Source organism: Mustela nigripes, chromosome 8 (assembly GCF_022355385.1).
Source record: "Mustela nigripes isolate SB6536 chromosome 8, MUSNIG.SB6536, whole genome shotgun sequence".
Taxonomy (NCBI): domain Eukaryota; kingdom Metazoa; phylum Chordata; class Mammalia; order Carnivora; family Mustelidae; genus Mustela; species Mustela nigripes.
This window is the reverse complement of record NC_081564.1, coordinates 33,347,653-33,371,947: the sequence shown is the minus strand read 5'-3', so window position 1 is coordinate 33,371,947 and position 24,295 is coordinate 33,347,653. Positions and strand designations below refer to the sequence as shown.

The following is a 24,295-nucleotide window of genomic DNA, read 5'->3' as shown; positions in this document are numbered from 1 at the left end:
GAGGCCGAGGCAGCAGCAAGTAGACAGGATCAGGGAGGGGAACAATGGGCATTTAACCGGCAGTGATTGGTATTTATTTCATGATTTAAAAATCTGAAGCCAACATGACAAAATGAGAGCATTTGATAATTTCAAGGTATATGCTTTATTAGTCAGTGCATTTTGCCATATTAAGTTATTTCAAAGAGAGGAGACAACGGAAACAAGCGATGAAGGATGAAGCTGACATCGTAAATGTGCTAGAAAGAATTCAGAAGTGTAGTTGCCAGCTTCATGCTCTCAGTAAATTTTACCAGGCTGACTTGGCGCACCCTTTCGTCATCTCTGCTACTCCCGCCTGCCCACTGACACGCGCAGACTTTCTCTCACACACCTGTGCGTCTGGTACTTCTGTGCATACTTGATGCGTAGATGGACCTGGAAGAGTGTGTAGAGGGAGGAAGGCAGGGCCTCGTGTTCTCAGCATTCTAGTCATGCCCGTGCTGAGAAGCCACTTGCAGTACATAATCAAACAAGAAACAAAATGAAAAACATCCTCTCCAAGAGACCCGGTATTCCAATTTTGTGAGAACACAAGCCTTTCTTTTGCATCTCCTGGGAAGTGGTAACCTATTTACGGCGAGATGGGGAAATGTTTTAGAACAGCCCAATGGATTGCTGGATTTAGCCAGCCCAGCCTTCCTTGTCAGTAGCATTCTATATAGCTGCTCCAACCTCTCCTCTGTCTCTCTGTCCGGCTCCATCCCAGCTGGGGGGTTTATTTTCTAGGACCCAGGGTCTGAGGAGTTGTGCACTGAGGCACCTCACATGTTTTTACAAAACAACTCTGGTTGACTTATGGGCTCTGGAAAAACACAGCAAAAAGCCCAGAGCTTTATTCAGTTTGACCAGTGAGGACTGCCTGTGACTATTCTAAGTAGTCATTAAACATTTCCTGCTCAGGCAAGTACTGTCCCAAGAGCTAGGCTTGCCGGTCAGAAGATGCTAACTTCATGAGCATCCGTGTCCAGGAGCGATGTCTCCGAAGTTTCGAGAGCACAGCCCCATCTGGTTCCCCTGGCTTCTGGTACACCCGTGAAGCATCCTTTCCTCCATCCCAGTGTTTATGGAGACAACAGACAGAGAATCCCAAGCATTGGTTGGCATACTGAAGATGGGCGCTCTTGTACATGCTGGTCAGAGCGCAAATCCACCATCTTTCTAGAAAGTGGCTTGATAACGTGTATCTGAGACGTTTGAAAAGACTACATCCTGTGACCCATGAATCCCGGTTTTCTATTTGTAGGAATTATTGTGTGTGCTTGTGTGTGTATATATATGGGTATATATGATATGTCATACATATAATACACATACACATTACCTATTACTGAATACATATTCAACCAGAACTTAGTGTCTTAAAACCATGAATACCTGTGTCTTACGGTTTCCAGGGGCAGAATTTGGGAACAGTTTAGCAGGGTGGCTCCGGTGTGAGGTCTTTAACAAGGTGAATTGGGGATGTCGATTGATTGCAGCAACTGAAGACTTGACCGCCTCCCTCACACGGCTCTTGACAGGACGTCCCATTTCCTTGCCCTGGTGGGGGGCTCTCTCCATACCCTGCTCAAGTGACATCATGTCATGGGAGCTGGCTAGCGTGGATTTATTAATTAGTGACACGCACATGCTAAGGTGTTTGTCCCAGTATCATTTATAATAATGAAAGCCTAGGATAATCCAAATGATCTATGATAGGAAGTTAACTAAAAATAAAATAAATTAATTAAATACAAGATTAAATAAATAAATTATAATAGAACCACAAAATAGAATACCGTAATCATTAAAAATGACAGTATTCAAAATCAGTGGTATTGGCCATAAGGGTCCGAGGTATGAAAATTTACTCTCTTCTTTTTTCTGCCATGTCTTCCTTTCTACCCTGAGCCCCCTTTCTGTGTAGTGTGGAAAGCTGGATGTGGTCTCCCAGCTGGTCTGACCTCATCAACTCAGCGGCTTCCATCACTGCGGGCTTTAGTGTACTCTCAGGTTTGAACCTTCCTTTTCTCCCAGGGGGTGGCTGAAGGGGTGACCAGAAGGCATCGAAGCTTCTGGAGGACCGCTGTAGTGTTCTTGGGTCTCATTGCCTGGCCTGCCCAGTGGTCTCTCTCCGTCTCCCTTGTCTTGGGCCTCAGCCCCCTCAAGTCTATTTCTATACCTCATATAAAACTCCTGGGAAGATTATGGATGGAAGCATGAGCTCTTCTGGGATCCTCAGAGATGGGTAGGACAGCAGCCCGGGCTGGAATGGGGGTGCTCTGTCAGTGGAGGTGTTCCTCTATTGTTGGGGTTCCCTGATGACAGCCTGGGGCGGGGTACAGTTCTCAGTCCTCTTTCTGAGAGGCTGGTGGGAGGCTAGTGCTGGGCCCACCTTACCCAGGTCGTGCCTGCATGAGAGCTTCTCAACTTCCCATAGTCCAGTGGGTAGGAGTGGGGAGAGGCGGGCCATAAATTCATCCTAGCTTTGTCAGGGCTTGCCTTTTTGAGTTCCAAAATCCCTTGCATACACGCAGACTTCATTGTCCTCACTGGGGTGCCTTTGAGAGTGAAGGGGATGTGGTTACTATCAAGCTGGAACAAGAGGATTAAGTTGCATAGTCTCCGGAACACCAGGACATATGGTCATTCTGGTCCAGCTCTTACCCATGTAGCAAGGTGGAAGGTGGTGTTCGAGAGGTGGGGCGGAAAACTCTGTTCCTGCATAAGTAGCTCATCATAGCTGCCTTGGTAAAGTCAATGATCCATCCATCCATTCAAGAAGCATTTGTTGGGGCTGCCTGGGTGCCTCAGTGAGTTAAGCCTCTGCCTTCAGCTCAGATCATGATTTCAGGGTCCTGGGATTGAGTCCTGCATCGGGCTCTCTGCTAGGCAGGGAGCCTGCTTCCTCCTCTCTCTCTCTCTCTCTCTCCCTCTGCTTGCCTCTCTGTCAAATAAACAAAATCTTAAAAAAAAAAAAAAAAAAAGCAGCAGTGTTGAGGGTCACTATGAGCCAGTGCTGAATGAGCCTTCTGTGCCCCAGCAGATGTATGCAATTTTCAAGCTTACAAAGGATGAAACAAACATAAGGGAAAAGACAAAAGAGCCACGAATGGCAGGAATGAGAAGGAGATGTTCCTTTAGGGGTAGACAGGTCAGCCTGACTGGGAGGGGCCCAGTGACCACATCAGTAGGAATCAGTCCACCCCTCACCCATCATAAGATCCTGAACAAGTTACCTGGTTTCTCTGAGCCTCAGTTTTCACCTGTCAAATGGGGATAGTGCCCACATCACAGGTTTGATGTCAACATTAAGCAAAATTGTTGTATGAGGCGCTTAGCCCGGACAACCTCGGGGCCACAATTATGCCATTGGCTGGACCTTTGCCCTCGATTTGTGATGTGACCTCCTAGTTGCAACTTGCTTATTTTGGTTCCTCTCCTTGGAGGAAGCCAACTCCCCGCTGGGCAAGGAGCTCCATCCCAGCATGCTGAGATCATGACCAGAGCCCAAAGCTAGACTCTGAACGGGTGAACCACCCCCCAGGATGCCTCGTCTTAGCGACTTTCAAATTCATGATCCAGCACATAAACTATAGTCACCGCGTTATACTCTGGACTTACTTCTTTTACAACTGGGATTTTTAGCTTTTGATCTCCTTCTGTCTTCTCCTTTCTCTGCTCTCATTAGAAGCACTGTAAATACAACGCACGAAGGAAAGGAGTTCTACCTTCATTGAATACATGCCATGAGCTAAATACTTCCAAGTTGTATTTCATTTCAGCCATAAAACGAATCTGGTGCAGGGGAGTGGCGGGGGTGGGGTGGTTGCTGCACTGTTGTTATCCTCTGTGTGGAAGGAACACGGGGCGCTTTGCTGACTCTCAATCTTGTGGTTCCTGGCAAGGAACTTCTATCCCTGTGGAGGCCGGGCTCTCAGGAGGAAGTGGGGGGCTGGGCAGCTCTGGGTTAAGCAGTTCAGGCCAGAAGGGCTGAATCACTCCATTAGCGAGATGTGCTGGTTTCAAGGAACTATTATCTGGTCCCAGAGTGCACGTGGGACTCTCCTTGACCCACTGCTCTGGCAGCGTGATGGATCTTCTCCGTATCCCTGACCTCGATGTTGACACCATTTGCTCAGCCCTGACCGAAGTTCTTAACGGGCTTTTTGAAATGACTCTGGCATCAGGGTCCCGCAATTTTGCTGCAGCAGAACATGCGCCCGAGGACCCAGCACCAAGCCTGGGTGACCCGAGGGCGACCAGCCTCCTCTGCATTCCCTCACCTCGCATTTTCTCTCGATGGGTACCTAATTCACTCTCCTTTCCTTGTCCTTTGGAAAAGGATCCCAACTGGCTTCTAAAGCATGTCCCACAATTTTTCTTTCTCCCGTCTGAAAGTCCTCCTGTGCCGATTCCCACCCGATGTCAACTGACACATACCCATAAACCTCTTCTAGAGGTGCTCAGCGGCCCTCCATTTCCTCCCCCCTCAAACTCCTCCCTCTCTCCTCCACACTGATGAAATCCTTAAAAGAGAATCTTGATCATCTATTCATTCACTCACCTGAATTTAGAATTGGGCCTCTATCCGTCCTTCTGCACCTTCAAAGGGATAGGTATACGGAGGGGCCACCTCCCTACTTGCCTCTATCTCCTCATTCTCTCCCTGCATCCCTTCAGGAACTTGAGGCTTTGTCCCCTTGCCCCCCCTCCTGCGGTTCCCTCCTTCTCCTGCCTGGGCTCTGTGCTTCTGGTAACTTCCTTCACGCACCTGTTCATTTCCCTTTGCTCAATCCTTTTAGACTCCTAGCTGCTTAACTGCAGGTAGGTCCTGCAAACAGGCTCCCGATACCTCTCAGATCATCCCCCGTTTTATGATCTCATCCAGTCTGATGATTTTGACTACTGCTTCTAGGTGTTGGACTTTCAAACTGTGGTCTGGCCTGGCTTCTTTCCGGAGACGGGAACTTGACTCCCAGCGGCCAGGTTGGGGGCACAGGTGGGTGCCCCGCCCCAGGTCCCTCCCCCTTACCCCCATCGGGCCGCCAGGAGTGTCCTCAGCCTGGTTGCCTGTCGCTGCCCAAGCTGCAGTCCCTCGGGGGCTCAGACTTCAAATGTGAGAGTCCGTGTCAGCTTCTCCTAGGTGTTTGTCAAACGATGGAAATTCTATTTCTGGAATTTCTCGAACATTTTGAACCCTCTTTCCCCGGGGGGGGGGGGGCTTTTGATATATTCTGTCTTAACTATTGACATGGCTCCTTAGCTGATCACTGAGGTCTTTGGCCCACAGGTCTGTTGTTGAAGATGCTGACTGAGAATTTGCTGAAGTACAGATCAGATTACGGCATCCCCTCAGAACTTTCTGTAAGTCCCTACTGCAAATACAGTGAAAATCCCGAGTGTGTGAGCTGTGCTGAAATAGTGCTCTGGTTTGAGCTGGGCCTCAGTTTCTCCCCCGCAGGGGCTGGGGTGGCTCCCTTCTGCTTCACTACATGGTTGCTGGGTGGCTCTCCTGGGGGGTGGGGGAATCCCCGTCTGCTCCTCTCTCCTGGCTTCTAGGAGCTTTCTCCCAGCTCCCCCACCAGCGAGTAACAGCCCTTCTTCTCTCTGGAGTTTGGGGTACCAGGTTAGCCTGTAAGTTAAAGTCAAGCTGCGCTTGCTCTTGGTAAACACATGGCATAATGATCCCTCTGTATTATATGCAACTGATCAATCTCTGAACTCTGCCTCTGAAACTCATGATACACTGTTTGATGATTAATTGAATTTAAATAAGATTTTTAAAAATTAAAAAAAAAAAAGGGAAAAGGAGAAAAACTCACAGGCGAGTTTTCCTTGAGTGTTTGGTACATTGCACACCAGGCCAAAGACAGGAGAGGCCAAGGCAATCTCTCTTATCTTTAAGAAGTTTACACTTGGATTAGGCAGGATTTATGGATTTATGCCACATGACATCATTTCACTCAATGTGTGGTGCTGACAGGAAGGGCTGGGTGGCCAGGATAAAGTGTGGGGTCTGACATTCTAAATCTTTTTTCCTTTAAACATTTATTTTCCAGGTTTTGATTTTGTATGTGGTATGGATGGTTTGGGAAAGTCTTATAGGAATAGTTCCTTTTACCACTCTCCTGTTTCTTTATTCAGAGGCCAAGGCAAGGATGATGGTCTGCCAGTTGCTATTAAAGAATTTTAGCAAAAATCTTTTTTTTAAGTTAATGGTTTTCATGTAAAACCTTCTTCAGTGGTTTCTTACTATACATGCTGAAATCCATTCGTGCTTTTATACATCCATTCACTGAGTGCCCCTGGAATGCCACAGTCACGTATGGTGACAATGAGCTTCGGTCCTTCCCAGGAAGGTCAGCGCTGTGACCCTGAGCATCAAAGCCACAATTCATGTGCCAAGACATGTTCAATGGAAATGGTTGCTTTGCTCTGTTATGCTGGGGGTGTTATTTTTACAGCTATGCTCTGGGGTCTGCTAACCTGCTTGTCTCTAGCAGGTGGGTGTTGGGAGAGTCAAGGAACCAAGGGCAGAGAGCAAAGTTCCTGCACTCTGAGTGAGGAGCTGGGTCATGTGCATTTTTAAAATTTCTTTAGCAACCGATTGTTAAAAACACCATCAAATTGACAACTCACCTGAATCTTACCAAAACATCTCTGAACACTTTTCTGGTAAATATTCATACAGGAGAGCTTTAAATATTATACCAGAAGTATTTCTAACCACAAAAATGTTGGAGGTTAAATATTAGGACAAAGGGACTGAGTGAAGTCACTAACCCACTCTTCTGTGAGCAAAACATTAGTATCAATGTGCTTAGAGCTGATGAGGAATGAGTAGCGTACTGAACTCAGAGAACCAGGTACAAGGGCATGAGATCCACAACTTAGATAAAATACTGATTGTTCGTGACAAAACCTCTGTGTGACCAGTCATTTGGAGGTGGAAAAGAAGAGCATTCACATTGAATTTTTTTTAAAAAATAAAGCCTTTTCCCATTAAAAATGTCCATTCTTGGCTTTTTGGGTAATCTAGAAAAGTAGAAGGTATTGTGAGCAATTTATCAGTCTAGCCAGACCTTCAAGTCACTTAGAATTTTTTTTTTTAAAGTTTTATTTATTTACTTATTTGTCATAGAGAGAGAAGTGAGAGCAAGCACAGGCAGACAGAGTGGCAGGCAGAGGCAGAGGGAGAAGCAGGCTCCCCGCCAAGCAAGGAGCCTGATGTGGGACTCAATCCCAGGCCGCTGGGATCATGACCTGAGCCGAAGGCAGTTGCTTAACCAACTGAGCCACCCAGGCGTCCCAGAATTTTTTTTTTTTAAGATTTTATTTTTCTATGTAATCTTTACACCCAAAGTGGGTGTTGATCTCACAACCTGAGATCCAGCGTCACATACTCCACTGAGCCAGCTCATACTGGGCCAGCCAGGCGCCCCCAAAGCACTTAGTATGTTTTAGGAGTTTGTTAGTGTTTTTTATTATGTCATTGACAAGCTAGGTAAAAAATAATTTTCTAATAGATGTTCAAATGGATTTATGGCTCTATTTGTTTTACGTGAGTCCACAATAACATCTTTCAGATTTGGGGGAATTGTCTAAAGGACAGTAGGATATGGTAGGTGAACCTAATGAAACCGAAGAGAAACCGAGTCTAGCTCTGTGTAATGACTTGCCCAACTGATTGATTTCTGATCTCCGTCGTAAAAAATACTTAAACGGCGGTCACATCAATGACCAAAAAAAAAAAAAAAAAAAAAAAAAGATAGGATGGAAATATGAAATGTAGATAACTTTACACTCAGAGCAATCCGTGCTGAAAAAAAAAAAGACTTCTATGAAGATAAGCATTCTTATATTTTAGTGGTGAGCCCACAACCACACTCTGTTGATCTGATTACAAAATAATTCTTTGGGCACTTGGGTGGTTCAGTCAGTTAAGCATCTGCTTTTGGCTCAGGTCATGATCTCGGGGTCCTGGGAAGCAGCCCTGCATCAGGCTCCCTACTCAGAAGGGAGTCTGCTTTTCTCTCTCCCTCTTCCTACCATTCCCCCTACTTGGGCTCTCTCTCTTCCTTTCTCTGTCAAATAAATAAATAAAATCTTTAAAGAAATTCTTTTTTGGGGGACTGTTTGACATATTTTATTTTTCAAATTTAATTGAATTTTTGTGTGTTCCAAAATTCATTGTTTGTGCACCACACCCCATGCTCCATGCAATAGGTGCCCCCCTTAATACCCACCACTGGGCTCACCCAACCCCTCACCCATCTCCCCTCCAAAACCCCCAGTTTGTTTCTCAGAGTTCACAGTCTCTCATGGTTTGTCTCTTAATGAAGAGTGACTCTGTGACGAACACTTCTCTCTTAAAGCGGTATTCTCTATCAGTTAATAAGTACGTTATTAGAACCACATAAAACTGTAGTTGAAGCTTCCAGTTAAATCCCTGCAGAGGTGTCTGTTCTTCAGGAGCTGACATGTCAGTGCAGCATGAGACACCTGCACGAGGGATGCCATTGTCACCACCCACCGAGGCCCTCGTCCAGTCGCTGTCCCACCTCTTTTATGTAAAGTCTTACAAATATAGAAAATCTCAAAGATTTATGCAGCAAACCCATGAGTGTGTGCCCACCATCCAGAGTTAGCAAATATTAACACTTTATTTATAAGCATTGGTGATAGACACGCTCACACATATTTAATTAAGCAAAATGAAATTGAATATAACAAGAAAAGCTCAAGTCCCTTTTAATCTTTCCAGACCTATTTCCCTTCTCCTTTCACCCACTCAAAGCAATTAGTATAGTGAGTGTTGTAGATAGCCCGTGAGCCAAGTTTTCCCTTTATTTTGTACATTTACACATATAAATGCATGTATACAGATATGTCTGTCTATCTAAATAAATTGTATTGCTTCCATCTTGGACTGGAAAGCCCATTTTATGGCATGTGTTTTCCTCCTTACGATAAAAGCCCTAAGGAGTTAGCCAGAGGGTCTGCTCACCTTTTTATCCCCGATGTGTAACCTCATTGTATCCTGTGTAAATATTCAACAAATGTTGTTGAACTGACTAGTATCTGCCGGTATATTATGAAATATTATGAAGTGGCATTCATTGGTATTTTCACTATGGTAGGTACACACACATGCACACACACAGGCACACACACAGGCACACACACAGGCACACACACACACACACATGCATGCACCCAGATCCCCAGAAGAGTTCAAATAGCATTTCTCTGGCCACGGAGCTCCTTCTTCTAGCTCCTTCCTTCCTACTTCTATATGCCCTTCCCCTTTCACATGCCTATCCACTTTTCCCCTCCCTTGTCTTGTTCTAGCCCCCTCTGACCATCTGAGCCTAGGCACCTAAGACCCTTGGGAGTCTGCCAAGACTGCCTTCTACCATTATGGCCCCCAGAGGTACCATGGCAAGACCATCTAGCTGATTCTTTCTGAGTGCCCACTCTCTGGAGCTCTAAATGCTCAGAAAAGACAGCGTGAACCCCACTGTAGAGGAAAACTCCGTCTCCCTACTCCTTCCTGTTGATTCCTCAGTTAAGCTGCTTTGTGCAGGGTCCCCTTCCAGCTGTACAGGAGAGTGGAAGGGGTCTTTCTTCCTGTCTCACTTCCCCAGAATACCAGTTCTTTCTTGCAAAAACAGTCACGAAGTCAGTGTAGACCAGTGCTCCTAACTCCATCCCAGAGGGGTGCCCAGGGCTACCCTGGGTTAGGGCTGAAGACTCTACAAACAAAACTTTCTTCTGCTCAAACCTATCATCTCTTGTAAGAGACACTGCTGACACCAGGCTCCACGCACAGCCTGTCAACACCCACCTCTATTCTCAAATGACCACTTCCTACAAACACCTGCTTTTCTCTCAGGTGGCTGCAGGGACAGGTGAAACAGGTGCACATGGAAAGGAGAAGGGCTGACTAAATGCCCCTGGAAAAAGTACTCAGAAGGAAGGAAGGAAGGATTGCTTGAGATATGGTCTGTGATCTCCTCCAGTCCCCAGAGGGAGTCCCCAGAGGGAGTGACCCTTAATGGTCACAGTGACAGTTGGCTTAATTCCTTCCCCACCGCCCCACCAGTGTCTCCTGAGTTCACCTTCCAAATAAGCTACCTGCACTCAAAGTCTTAGATCTGCTTCTCACAGTTTTGTCAAAATGTATTATTATCTATTCAGTGATAAAAAGGAACCTTTGACACAAAAATCAACATGGGGGATCTTACATGTATATTGCTAAGTGAAAGGAGTCAATCTGAGAAAGCTATATATGATAGGACCCCATTTATATGATATTCTGAAAAAGGCAAGACTATAGAGACAAGTCAGTGACTGCCAGGAATTTGCAGTAGGGTGGGAGTTGACTAGGTGAAGCACAGGACTTTTTTTTAGAGCTGTGAAACTATTCTGTATGGTACTGTAGGGATGAATAATAATACTACCCATTTGTCAAACCTATAGGACTTCGCAGCACAGAGCGAACTTAATGTATGCAAATTTGGGGGGGGGGTAGACAATGACTCAGATGGCAGGGGATCCCAGAGTGAAATGCAGAATGTGACAAAGAATATACCTATTACCTATTACAAATGTATGGTATAATTTCACTAAAGGGGTGGGGGAACAGAGAGACTTGACCTAAATAACTTCAGAAATGACTAGAAATAATAAGCCCAAAGACAAAAAGAACTGTATGTAAGGAATGTGCTCAAGGTGATGCAGTTATTAATCGTGGAGGGACAGGTTAATTATCTGAAACCATTCTACCTATGTGCTGGAACTGAACGAACAAGTAAATGAATGACAGCCAGTAGGAACCAAGTAGCTTTTGGAAGAGAAGTTAACAGACAAGCTTGGAGGAAATGCTACAGTGGACCATGTGGGACTGAATCAAAGTCAACTCATATTTAGCTTAATACAGATACTGACGTAGAAATAACTGCATATGTGTGTGTATGTACAGGTTAGCTTTATCTGTATATAGTTCCTAGTTATGCTCACTAACTCTAAAGGTAATAGCACCCAGTATCAATGAGCACACTTGGCTCAGATTTTGTTTTCTAAATACCATTCTCCAATAAGAGGAAGCAGGGCTCATTACATAAATCAGTGATTCTAGGGATATGGCTGGGAATCTATAGAATGAGCCAGAGCATCTTGTAGTGCCCCAAAGTAAGGAAGTGCTCAACAGACCAAACCACAGGCATGTGTACAATAAAAGGACACAGGAGCCATCTGAAAGAGTTCTCAATGGCCAAAGCTGGAACGATTTGAGCAAAAAATAAATTTCATAGTACTGAGTTATGATCCAAGTATAAAATAAGTGTCCAGGGCACCTGGGTGGCTCGGTAGGTTAAGCTTCCAACTCCTGATTTCAGTTCAGGTCAGTATTTTAGGGTCGTGAAGTTGAGCCCTGCGGTGGGCTCTCGCTGGGTGTTGAGCCTGCTTAAGATTCTCTCTCTTCCTTACCTCTGTCCCTCCCCTGCCCGCTGCCTCTCAACAAAATAAATAAATAAAAATAAAATAAATGTCCATGAGTCCATACTAGTATAAATAAATGATTGAACAAATAAATAAATGGAGGATGAGAGAGACAAATCTCTCAAACAGAAAAATTCTCAATAATTTATGTAGATTCTCCTCCCTCAAGGATATGGGGCATGCCTTGAGTTTGGGCTTTACACAGTGACTTTCTTCCAAAGAGTACACTAAGGAAAGTGGAGAGAGAGTAATTTTATAGCAGAGGAACCTGACAATCACTACCTTAGCCAGGCAATCAAGGTTAACATCATCAGTGATAAGTCACCCTGATAACACTTTGAAATATTATCCCTAGATATGCTTAATTAATAATAAAGTGATTAAAATGGTACTTTACCTCTGTGGTCTTCCTTGCCAAGCCAAAACATATAACCCTGGTCTGAGAAGAACTCTAGAAAAATCCCAAATTGAGGGACATTGTCCATAATACATGACCAGTACTTCCTCAAACCTTCCAAGGTCATGAAGAAAAAGAAAGTCTGAGAAACTGTTACAGCCCAGAGGAGCCCAGGGGGACATGACAACCAAATGCACTGTGGGATCCCGGAGCATAGAAAAGGAGGGAAAAGCCAATGAAATCTGATATGTTATTAGTTAACAATAACATATCAGTATTTGTTCTTAGTTGTGACAAAGGTCATGTAAGAGGTTAATAAGGGAAACTTGGTGTGGAGTATGTGAGAACCCTCTGCACAACCTTGGCAAGTTTTCTAAAGATATAAATCTATTATAAAATTTAAAATTTATATAAAAATGCATTCTTGTGTGAGAAGACTGTCTTCTCTCCTGGAATAAAAATCAGAAAGTATATAACAGGTAAAGATGCAGAGAACTGGGGATCCTGGATGGCTCAGTCGGTTGAGCATCCGCCTTTGGGCCCTGTCATGATCCCAGGGTCCTGGGATCGAGCCCCACATCAGGTTCCCTCTCCTGTGGGGAAATTGCTTTTCCCTCTCCTTCCTGTTCCCGCTCTCTCTCGTTATCTCTGTCTGTCTCTCTGTCTTAAATAAATAAATAAATAGGATCTTTGGGGGGAAAAAAAAGACACAGAGAACCCTCTCATGCTCCAGTTTTTACTGTGATTGTATAGAGAACTTGTGATTAATAGAATCTTTTACATGCAAATCTTATATTGAAAATATGATTTCTATCAGTTCTTACAAAATTGCACAAAACATCTTATTTTGTATCTTATGGTGTTTTAGTGTTGATTCATACTAAATTTCCTCACTTTCTGTCACCTATCCATTAATGATATGATAAATAACTAAAAGAGTCTGAATATAGGGAAAATGTTTTTTATTATTCCATAGTAAGTTGGTGGTCAGTTTGATACATGCAGTGTATAAAAAAATTAAAACTCTGGTACACCTGGGTGGCTCAGTCGGTTAAGCCTCTGACTCTTGATTTCAGCTCAGGTCATGATCTCAAGGCCGTGAGATTGAACTCTGCATCTGGCTCCACTGGGTGCAGAGCCTGCTTAATATTCTCTCCTTCTCCCTCCGTACCTCACTACTTTCTCAAAAAAAAAAAAAAAAGGAAGGAAGAAAAATTATAGCTCTAAGTGTTTATACATGATTTTTTTTACCATCTGTCTGAGATGGCTAACTTTTCAATAAGTTAGCCAAAGGAATGACCTACAGACTGACTTCTCTCCAAATTATTGGGATTCTCATGTAATTAAATCCTGGAAAGTTTTAGCACTTTGGGTTTTATTGTTATGGGTTTTATTATTATCATCATTTGGGACTGTGGAGGAGGCAGTCTTAGAATCAGACGCTCAGTATTTTATAAACAAATATACCACGAGAAGCGAAAATCATGAAAGTCAAAACTGATGGATTTAACCACACAAAAATGGAAGCACCTGTATGTTGTTCCAAAAAAATCACAAAAAAATTTAAAAGACACACAGAGAAAGACTGTGATAACTGGCAAAATGTTAAGGGAATGGGCATGTATGGAGCCACCTCCCCATTAAGAATGATCAAGTAAGGCTGGAGGCTGTGATACCACAGTTTGCAAAGGAAGAAATGTAAGTTAATGATAAAAACGTACACAAATTCAAGGAAATGCAAATTAAGATACTAATGACATAACTTTCTTTGTCCATCAAATTGTACTTTCATACCTTGCTGATAGTTACAGATTGAAACAGAAGTCTTTAAAATGTCTACCAGTTGATTTAGGGATTCAATTTCTAGAATTTTATTCTAAGAAAATAATTAAGAATAATTGAAGACTCTGAAAAACAACCTGAGGGTTTTGAAGGGGTGGGGGGGTGGGAGGTTGGGGGAACCAGGTGGTGGGTATTAAGGAGGGCACATATTGCATGGAGCACTGGGTGTGGTGCAAAAACAATGAATAGTGTTACACTGAAAAGAAATAAAAAAATAAAAAAATAAATTGAAGACATTTATCCATAAATGTTTCTTTTTTATATTGGTTATAACAGCAAATAATAAAAATAGCCTTTATGTCCATCGATAGGAAACTCTCTAAATTGTAGGTTGTCCATTTAAAGGAACATTCATCAGTCATTAAAATGATTATGTAGGTCCGGGATTGGCTAACTGTGTCCATTGGCCAGCTGCCTGTTTTTGTAAATAAAGTTTTATTAGGACATAGCCATGCCCATTTGTATGGCTGCCATATTAGCTTGCTAGAGCTGTCATACAACTGACTGGGTGACTTAAACCACAGAAATGTATTTTCTCACTGTTCTGGATGTTAAAAATCCAAAGTCAAGGTGTCCACAGAGGATGTTTTTTTCTGAACACCATGAGGAAAAGATCTGTTTCAGGCCTCTCTCCTTGCTTTGTCGATGTCCATCTTCTGCATCTTTGTGGTGTCTTATCTCTATACTTGTCTGTGTCCAAATGCCCCCTTTCTCTAAGAAGGCTAGTGAGATTTGATGAGGAGCCCATCCTAATCCAGTATGACCTCATCTTAACTAATTACATCTGCAACGACCCTATTTCCAGAAAAGGTCACATTTGGAGGTATTAGGGGTTAAGACGGCAGCATGGGAATTTTGGGAGGACATCGTTCAATCTGCAACAGCTGTTAGCAAGCTACAAATGCAGAGTTGAGTGGCTGTGACCAAGACCATGAGATCTGCAATGTCTAAAGCTGTCCCTTTTCAGCAGAAGTTTGCAAACCCCTGCTATAGGTTTTGCTGTGGAGAAGATTCAGAATATACTCCTCAGTGAAAAGGATTGCAAAAGTACCTTCTGGAAAATTATCTCATTTGAAAATATCTGTGTGTAAATATGAGAAAAGCAAAGGATATACATCACCATATTAATAGTGGTGATCCTTGAAGATGGGCACTTGGAATAATCCTTATTTTCTCTCAACTTCTGTTCCTAATGTTTCTATTATGAACATGTATTATTTTTGTAATTATAAAACCAAAAAACTTACACCAGCATAATGTGTGAAAAGACTAGACCACCATGTTGTCTTTGTAAGCTCAGGGTAGAAATGAATTTCCACACGGGATTTATTCCAACTTCTTGTGTATTTCCCTGCATTGCAGAGTCTGGAAACCTGAAAGCCATACTTTTTGTGCACCTTTCCCCTACCCTCCAGGGGTTTTGAGTTCAAAATAGATTGTACCAGTAGATGGACCTGGATGAGAAGAAAGCCATCACCTTGCAGATTCATCCCTCTCTGCCAGAGTTCAGCTCTAGCTCTGAGCTAAGAGGGGGTTTGGGGCAGTGGCTTTCTCCCTCCTGGACTGCAGCTAGAGCAGGAAGTTCTTGGAGTCAACAACTTTCTGATTCCCTGCCTTCCTGATATCATGCAGACTGCAACCTTCTGGCAGCCCAGTTCTGTGATGCTGCTCATTGTTCTAAAAATTATTCCAGGACACCTAGCCCAAAGGTGGGCTTTCCAGCTATTTTATAATTAGATGAATCCTTCTATGCCTAAAAATTGCTGACTTATTGTCTCCATTACAGAACCACAACTGACATAAGGGTTCGTGAGCAATTTGGGGACCGGCTTGTGCTAAAAGGGGAAAAAAAGGTATTTTCAAGAGAAAATAATTTTATGACAAGTTGAATGAAGACTATTCAGAGGCATCGATATTTCAGGTTGCTTGAAATGCATCTGAATTGCAGAATGAAGAGTAGAAATGACTGGAACCATTCTGCCAAATCTAAAACATAGCTTAGATCCCCCAGATTTAAGCACAACAGGGTCATAGATCCCCTCACTTTTATGAAGATGTGCAAATAGAATGTGGCTTTAAAACTGTTCTACAGTGGGGGTGCCTGGGTGGCTCAGTGGGTTGATGCCTCTGCCTTCAGCTCGGGTCGTGATCTCGGGGTCCTGGGATCGAGCCCCGCATTGGGCTCTCTGCTCAGCCGGGAGCCTGCTTCCCCCCGCCCCCCGTCTGCCTCTCTGCCTCCTTGTGATTTGTCTGTCAAATAAATAAAATCTTTAAAAAAAAAATTGTTCTACAGTGGATCTACTTTCTCCATGAGCCCTAGGTCTAGGGAATTTGTGCGGGAATGTTGAGGGGTGGGATTTAATCTGCCTATTTGTTAAATTTCAGCCTGAAGAACACTTTCTCATTCTGGTAGCAGCTCAGTCTTTCCGATTCCTCCACTTTCTCCATAATATTTGGGTGCACAGGGTCATGGGGCCTGGTTGTGGCCCAGCCATCTGCCTCTTGTTTCCCATGTCAAGTGGCTAGTCTGGCCTGGTCCCTAGACTGAGGACTGCTGAAGACCACTGGTCCCATCGAGGAGGTGGGCCGCCATAATCTTACCCACTGGTTGAGCTTGCGATTCCAGTTCTTGCCTCTGGTCCAAAATCCCCTTTCATGGTGGCTTCTTTCTTCTTCCTTGAGGTCTCTGTAGGTCAGCTGGTCTTCCCAGGACTCTCACAGCCCCACTCCAGGCTGTGCAGGATTTCCAGATCTTTGGCTTGCACATAGCAGGCTATGCGGCCAGGAGCCTGCCCCAGGCCAAAGAACCCAGTCATGCCCTCTGCCAGGGGCCCATAGCTGCCATGTTGGTTTGGAGTCCACAAAGACATGAGCTCTTCCTGGCCTCCAAAATGGAACCCAGGCAAATACTCCTCTGCTGTCAGCTTTCCTCTGAACACATCTAACCTGGGTCCATGCTGAGGTTTCATTCTTGCTGAGGGGAGTCCAGGACACAGGTACCTGTTCTCTCAGATTCCCATCTATTTGGATGGAAGGTGTGATGTTTTCACTTCTTCTCAGTTAGGGAATCTCTCCATGTTACCATCTACTCCCTTCCAAATAGCTCAATAGGACACCTGACAGGCAGGCAGGACTTTGTAGAGGAGAGTAACATGATTAGGAGGAGACACTATGATGATTAAAGTGATGAGTCAGAAAGAAAGCTGGGGCTGAAGAATCCTAGAGGGAGGCTGTAGAAAAGTTGGTTTCGAGTTACCATCCTTTGGCAAACAGAAGAGTTCAGTGTAGTATGCAGAGGGCAGGCTTAGAACCCGCCCATCTACTGGCTTTGTGAGCTTGAGCAAGTTACATAACTTGCTCAAGGCTCAGCTTTCTTATTTGTAAAGTGAGGATCATAATGGTACTTACCTCAGTGGTGTGTTATAGGAAATAATGCCTGTGAACACACAGCAGGCACCGGGCAAGGCCAACACCCAGCTCGGCCTCCAGAACCAAGGCTGTCATGAAACTCTCAACTACTAGGGAAGACCAGTTGTAAGCGCCATCCGCCTGTAAGTTGTTCCTCGTTGTGTGATGTAGGCTGGCGAGGTTGGAAGAAGTTGAAGGGTACCACCTCGTCTTCACTGTGAGGCATGCGTGAAGTATGAGTGGGTATGGACAAGGAGCTGGAAGTGGAAAGTGATAGAGCGGGAGCCCCGGAAGAACCAGAAATGAGTCCGGAGAAACAAGAAGAAGCCAGTCAAGGTGATGCTAATGGTGAGTGGGAGGGAGGAGGGTCACCTTAGGCATCCACATGCTTAGGGAGGAGGCAACAGGATTGAAGCAGAGAAAAGTTGTAGTGTTTAAAGAAAAACAGCTTTATATAAAGATATGTGTAATCACATACTGCTGGCCTTCTGTTGAATGTGATTATGCAAGTTGATACATCATTCATAAAACTACATTTATGAGCTCTGCGAATGACGTGAGTCTTCCCTGGAGTATGTGATAAGAATTTGTGTGTGTGTGTGTGTGTGTGTGTGTGTGTGTGTTTCTTCTGTATTTTTATTTATTTATTTTTTTGTTCAGAAAGTCCACTAATACAGGGTCTGTCCAGCCATGTGACTCCGTTGGTCCCAGAATTCTTGGATCCAGCACATATCCAGGAAGAGGCCTTGGCCCAAGAGGACAACAATATACAATACTTGTCTGCAGTGGAGCCCAAAGGTCCACAGCCCAAGGACATATTCCCACCTGAACGGGGCAGTAACATCTCCAATTTCTCAGCAAAAACCATACAGCCCAAGCAGGCCGACATCCCCAGTTTTTCAGCAGCAACAATGCCACCCAAGCAGGCTGATACCCCCAACTCCCCAGAAAAAATTATCCCGCTCAAGCAGACGGACATCTTCAATTCCTCAACAAAACCCGTATCACCCAAACATGTTGAAACTTCCAGTTTCTTAGCAAAAATCACCCCACCCAAGCAGGGCAATACACTCAATTCCCCAACTAAAACCACCCCATACAAACAGACTGATAGCCTCAATTCCCCAGCAAAAACCATCCCACTCAAGAATTCTGACTCCCCTAATTTTTCAGCAAAAATCATCCCACCCAAGCAGGCTGACACCCTCCATTCTTCAGAAAAAAATATACCACCCAAGCAAGATGACCTCCCCAATTCCTCAGAAAAAATCATCCTGCCAAAGGAGGATGGCATGTCTACTTCTTCAGAACAACACATTTCACCCAAGAAGGGTGACACCAATTCCCCAGCAAAATCCATCCTGCCTAAGCAGGCCAGTAGCCACAAGTTCTTAGCAAAATCCATTCTGCCCAAAGGGGCCAATGCCCCCAAGTTGTCAGCAAGAACTTCCCAGTCTAAGCAGGTCATCAGCCCCAAGGTCTTAGCAAAATCCATCCTGTCCAAGCACAGCCACACTTCCAAGTCCTCAGATGAAAGCATCCTGCTTAGGGATAGTGACACCAAGTCATCAGAAGATACCATCCACCCCAAGGAGGGAGACATCCTTATGTCCTTAGAGGAAAGCATCCTGCCCAGACAGGTTGACATCAAATCCTCAGAAAACACCATCCACCCCAAGGAGGGTGACCTCGTCCAGTCCTCAAAAGAAACCATCCTGTCCAAGGAGGATGACATTCCCAAGTCCTCACAAGAAGCCATCCAGCCCACAGAAGGTAATGTCTTAGAGCTGTCACAGACAATGGAACTCCTGGAGGTGGACTTGGTGAAAGCGATCCTGAGCAAGGAGGAATTTGAGTTGGCACTCAAGGAGGCTGGGGAGAGACTGGTAGCCGTGGACTTCTCGGCCACCTGGTGTGGGCCTTGCAGGACCATCAAGCCCCTTTTCCGGTCCCTGTCATTGAAGTATGAGGATGTGGTGTTCCTGGAAGTGGACGCTGATGAGTGTGAGGAGCTGCTGAGGGACCTGGAGATCATTTGCATCCCAACTTTCCAGTTTTATAAAAACGAAGAAAAGGTGGGAGAATTTTGTGGTGCCATTAAGGAAAAACTCGAAGCAATCATTGCAGAATTAAAGTAATTGTGGACTCTGAAAGCACTGTTAACAGTCACCTGGTTATTCTATGGGTTTTTTTTTTTATTTATCAAAAGAGATGAGACATAAAGTGTCTGCTCATAAGTGACCAAGTATTAACTCCACCTTCTCAAAAATCAGTAAAGCACTAAAGCGTCTTGTGACCATGTTCTCCTTGATAGAAAGTGTGATATTAGAATTTCCTTTGGTGGAGTTTGGGAGCGCACCTGTCTCCTATTTTTTTTTTTTTTGTCTCCTATTTTTTTGATGATGATCTTTTTTGGAACTCACCCTTGAAAATTCAGTTCACTTGGTGTTAGTGGCAACGTTGGACGTTTAGACAGTTCTGTAAAAGCATAGGATTTATAGATGAGTGGAGACTTCTTTTCTTATTTGGGGTTTCTGATAAGATGTTTTGGGAAATAAAGAATTGGAAAGATTCTCATAACCTACCTAACCTTCTCTAAGTGCAGGGAATGCTCTGGAGGCCTCAGGACATACCATGGGCTCACCAAGCCCGCATGGAATTCCTTGGTGGCAGAGCCGAGATCAAGGCTGTGTTCCCAGATCTCAAGTGCAGGCCTCTTTCTACTAATCATGCCCACAAAATCTGATACAGAGCTCCCAGCTTCTGATTTCTCAGATCAAGAGCTTTATGATTCAGGTCAAAGTCAGGGTGATCTTCAATGCCATTATGACATCAGCTCCCTGGTGACAGAGTTCCTACTTTGTCTTCTGGTAATGGGGTTTCTGAAACCTGCTCCCAGATGTCTCAGATCCCAAAGGCTTAGGTCTGGGTCACAGATGGTGGCTTGGTCCAGAGCTTTTGCATTAAAAAAAAAAAAAAATGTATATGTGATACACGCACGTATAACAGCATGTGTCTAATGTATGCAGTTTGATGAATTTGGACATATGCATACACCCGTCATTACCACAGTCAAGGTAATAAACCATACCCCTCATCTCCAGAGTTTCCTTGTATGTCCTCTCTTTTGTCATTGTGGTGGTGGTGGCAGTGGTAAGAGCACTTCACTGGAGATCTGACCTCTTAACATTTTAAACACACAATACTGTGTTGCCAATGACAGGCCAACTCTGTTGTACAGCAAATCTCTAAGACTTAGCCATTCCAGAGAACCGAAACCTGTACCCAATGAGCAACGACTCTTCATTTCCCGCCCTATTCCTTGGTCAGCCATCATCCTGTCTTCTGCTGGTCCAGTCTTTTAAAGAATTTGAACTGGTCAACATTTCAAAGAACAGGATTCCCTTTAAAACCTTGAATTCCAGCTTTTCTTGAAACACTGTAAAACCGGGCGATCTGGGCTTGCATCCCCTCAAGAAACCAGTCTAATCTTAGAGGCTCCGTGGCACTGCCTCCCATTGGTGGTGAGAAACCGGGCTGACCACTTTTATGCAGCTGAGTTGCAATGCCTCAGTTAACCGCAGGAGGGGGCTGCGCCAGGGACTCCTACTGTGTGCTCTAGCTCAATGATAGACCTCGTCTGAGCCAGGAAAAATAACCACCTAAGAATAGAAACAAAATGCCATGCATACCTGGACTTTCGTCCAAAAACAGTTGGGATGACCTACGTGAAGTATTAATGATAAGGCTAACAAATTCGTGAAAATGAGTAAGATATCAACTGAGGCTCATATAATCACTCTGTTTCAGTGGCACATTTTGTTCTGAGTTTCTCAGCAGTCTGGATGGGGCAGAGGGTGAGGGTGCTGGTGTGAGAGAAGGGGAAACCCCATAATAACCAGATGTCATTACCCTAAGAGAAGAAAACGCTGGAATTGGAAAAACGAGCCCATGATTTCTTGTAACTAAATTCTTGAAAGGAAATTTTCATCTGGACACTTTTGGATGAGGTCCTTGACAGTATTTTTTATGAGAAATTCAGAAACAATTCTCATATAGCTATTTCTAGTAATAATCTCTCATAAAAACCAAAGCTACGATCATAAGCCACTCTTCAATGAGAGGATTTGGGATTCAGGGTGTACAAGTATGTGGCTTTTGATTTTCATATAAATGGACTTCCATTAATGATCCATATACTTGTTCTTTTCCTCTGTAGAGAGACCTTCCTCTGACTTTTTTCACTCTGCTGTGTTCTTGTTTTCCATATTGAACAGGCTGGTTTTAATATAACTTTATCTGCTTAGACATTTAAGAATGAACCCAACCCTTCTGGCACCAGAGCCCCATTTGGACAGCCTAGCCCCACACCACTTTAGACTCTGTAATTTGGAGGACAAGGGACCCCAAAATCTAATATTAGTGAGTTACACCAATAGCTATTTCTGGGACTGTAGTATTGTAGGTGTCTTTTTTTTTTTTTTTTTTAAATCATAGGTCTTTCTTTATGTTGAGGTTACTAAGTGATAACATGGACGATGACCTAAAGAAAACCCCTGAAAACAGTCATGATAGATTTTTCAGGTGATTTTAAGCCATTCCTGATGTAAATCAAGGGAGGAAGGCAAAGCACAGCTTTGCAAAGGTAATTCTGTAGGGCCAACACAATGCAGAGAAAATGTGGGGCTCTCTGACAATCTAATTGGATCCAGGGATTAAAATCTAAACAAGCAGAGAATTGATTCATGTCCTTCAGACTACCCACCATTTCTTTGGACTGTTTGCATAATGGTTAAACAGTAACCAGGTCAAAGTTACGTTCTCTGGCATAAAGCTTAAGTATAGGCATTCTGTTTTGCTGGTTAAGAATCATGCACTTAGGGGCGCCTGGGTGGCTCAGTGGGTTAAAGCCTCTGCCTTCAGCTCAGGTCATGGTCTCAGGGTCCTGGGATTGAGCCCCACATCGGGCTCTCTGCTCGGCAGGGAGACTGCTTCCTCCTCTCTCTCTGCCTGCCTCTCTGCCTACTTGTGATCTCTCTCTCTCTCTGTCAAATAAAATAATAGATATATGAAAAAAAAAATGTATATTAAAAAAAAAATCATGCACTTAGAAAAAATGAACCAAGCAATTGTCATCACCTCTAAGATTGAACATGAAGGAGAAACAAGAATCATGTCTAATGAGAAAGAAGATTCCAGATAATCAGATTGGCTGTGCATGATGATAATCTAACAGGAGCCCTAACCAGAATCAATAGAATATCTGTTTGCTTTGATAAGAAAACTCAACAGGGGCGCCTGGGTGGCTCAGTCAGTTAAGTGTCTGACTCTTGCTTTCGGCTCAGGTCACAATCTCAGGGTTGTGGCGTGGGGCCTGCTTAACATTCTCTCTCTTCCTTCCTCTTTGCCCCTCTCCCCCTGCACGCATGTTCTCTCTCTTAAAACCAAAACGAAAAAAAAAAACAACAAAACACCAAACAAAGCAAAACCAGAACTTAACAAAGCAGCAGTATTCTAAATAATCTGCAAAAAAAATCAATAGCTTCCTTTTGATTCATTGATAAGTGATTAAGAATCATTATGGAAAAAGGTCTCCATTTACAACAGTGACAAAAAAAAAATAGAACACCTAGCAATAGTCCTAACAACAGTAAGGATTTTTAAGACTAATGCTAAACATTTTGAGACATACACAAATAGATCTGAATAGAGGTGCCTGGGTGGCTCAGTGGATTAAGCTGCTGCCTTTGGCTCAGGTCATGATCTCAGGGTCCTGGAATCGAGCCCCGCATCTGCCTCAGCATCCCTGCTGAGCAGAGAGCCTGCTTCCCCCTCTCTCTCTGCCTGACTCTCTGCCTACTTGTGATCTCTCTCTGTCAAATAAATAAATAAAATCTTTTAAAAACAATAACAACAACAAATAGATCTGAATAAAGTGAGACACAGTCTACTTTCCACATTGGAAAGAAAGATTGAAAAATGTTGAGTCTTTCCGCCTGAGTAGACTTAATGTGATCCCAACCAATATCTCATTGAGATCATTGGGAGAATCTGACAAAATACTTAAAAATTCAAAGATAGGAAAAAGTTTTAAGAAGTAATGAAGAGATATTTGCTCTATCAGATAGTAGAATGTATAATTAGTACAGTAACTGTATAGTAAGTGTACAGTAAGTGTAGGGATACCAATAGAAGTATTGATGGAGAAAGAAGAGAGAGGAAACATAACAGTAACCAAAAATCAGACTTCAGTATGTAAATCGTAATATATCAATAAAGAAATGTTTCCCTTTGATCAAATGTGAGTGGGTAATTTTTAAAAAGTTGTTAAACATTAGGTGTCTTGGGACCCCTGGGTGGTTCAGTCTTGCCTTCGGCTCAGGTCATGATCCCAGGGTCCTGGGATCCAGCCCCACATCCGGCTCCCTGCTCAGTGGGGAGCCTGCTTTTCTCTCTCCTTCTGCCGCTCCTCCTGCTTGTGTTCACGCTCTCTTTCTCTCTCTGTGTCAAATAAATAAATAAATAAATCTTAAAAAAAAAAAAAAAAACCCACATTAGGTTTCTAGGCCTCCATACTTGTAAAATCAGTTTCAGTAGTTGTAGGCGGGGTCCAGGAATCTCTCCCCATAGTCCAAGTTCAGTCTCGACCCCACCCCCAAGCTCCCATCCTGGGTGCACCGTAGGGTTGTCTTATCCCAGATGGGTTCCCTTCCCACAGCATTTCCTTCCTGAGACTCTGTTATTCAGTTTGGGAAACCACTGCTAGAGAGAGGCCTGCGCCCCTACCCCTGTCAGTGGGTGGGGACAGAAGGTGGATCCTTGCCGTCCAGGTTCCATACAAGAGGCTAGGCTTGAGCAGGTTCAGTCTCCTTGGAGATGTCCCCGTTGGCAGGAATCCTCACTAGCATGCCCCTTATTTTTCTGATAATCCAGAACATCACTGTTGGAACAAACACATTTCCACTACACAATCCCACCTCAGTGACTGAATTGCCTAACCCCACAAGGAACTTCCTCCCCAGAAACCTCTTCCTGTCCCCATAATTTGCAAGGCTGCTTCTTTTCCAGTGGATTAGGACTTCACATTATTAGACCAAGCATCCTTCCTTCGCACTCTCTCAG

General features: G+C 43.9%; 1 protein-coding gene across 1 annotated transcript; it reads left to right on the top strand.

The window, feature by feature from the left end:
* Positions 1–209: 209 nt before the first annotated feature.
* Positions 210–19,311, top strand: TXNDC2 (thioredoxin domain containing 2). The gene is made up of 4 exons (XM_059408057.1): positions 210–384; positions 17,414–17,521; positions 17,885–18,542; positions 18,723–19,311. Exons 1-4 carry the CDS (start codon positions 210–212, stop codon positions 19,309–19,311), a joined length of 1,530 nt encoding a protein of 509 aa, XP_059264040.1.
* The last annotated feature ends 4,984 nt before the right edge of the window (positions 19,312–24,295 follow it).

Coding starts and splice junctions, on each gene's coding strand:
- TXNDC2 (XM_059408057.1), top strand. CDS start 210: ATGAAGGATGAAGCTGACATCGTAAATGTGCTAGAAAGAATTCAGAAG. Junction 385..17,413: donor CTCACACACCTGTGCGTCTG/GTACTTCTGTGC, acceptor GTGAAGTATGAG/TGGGTATGGACAAGGAGCTG. Junction 17,522..17,884: donor CAGTCAAGGTGATGCTAATG/GTGAGTGGGAGG, acceptor CGTTGGTCCCAG/AATTCTTGGATCCAGCACAT.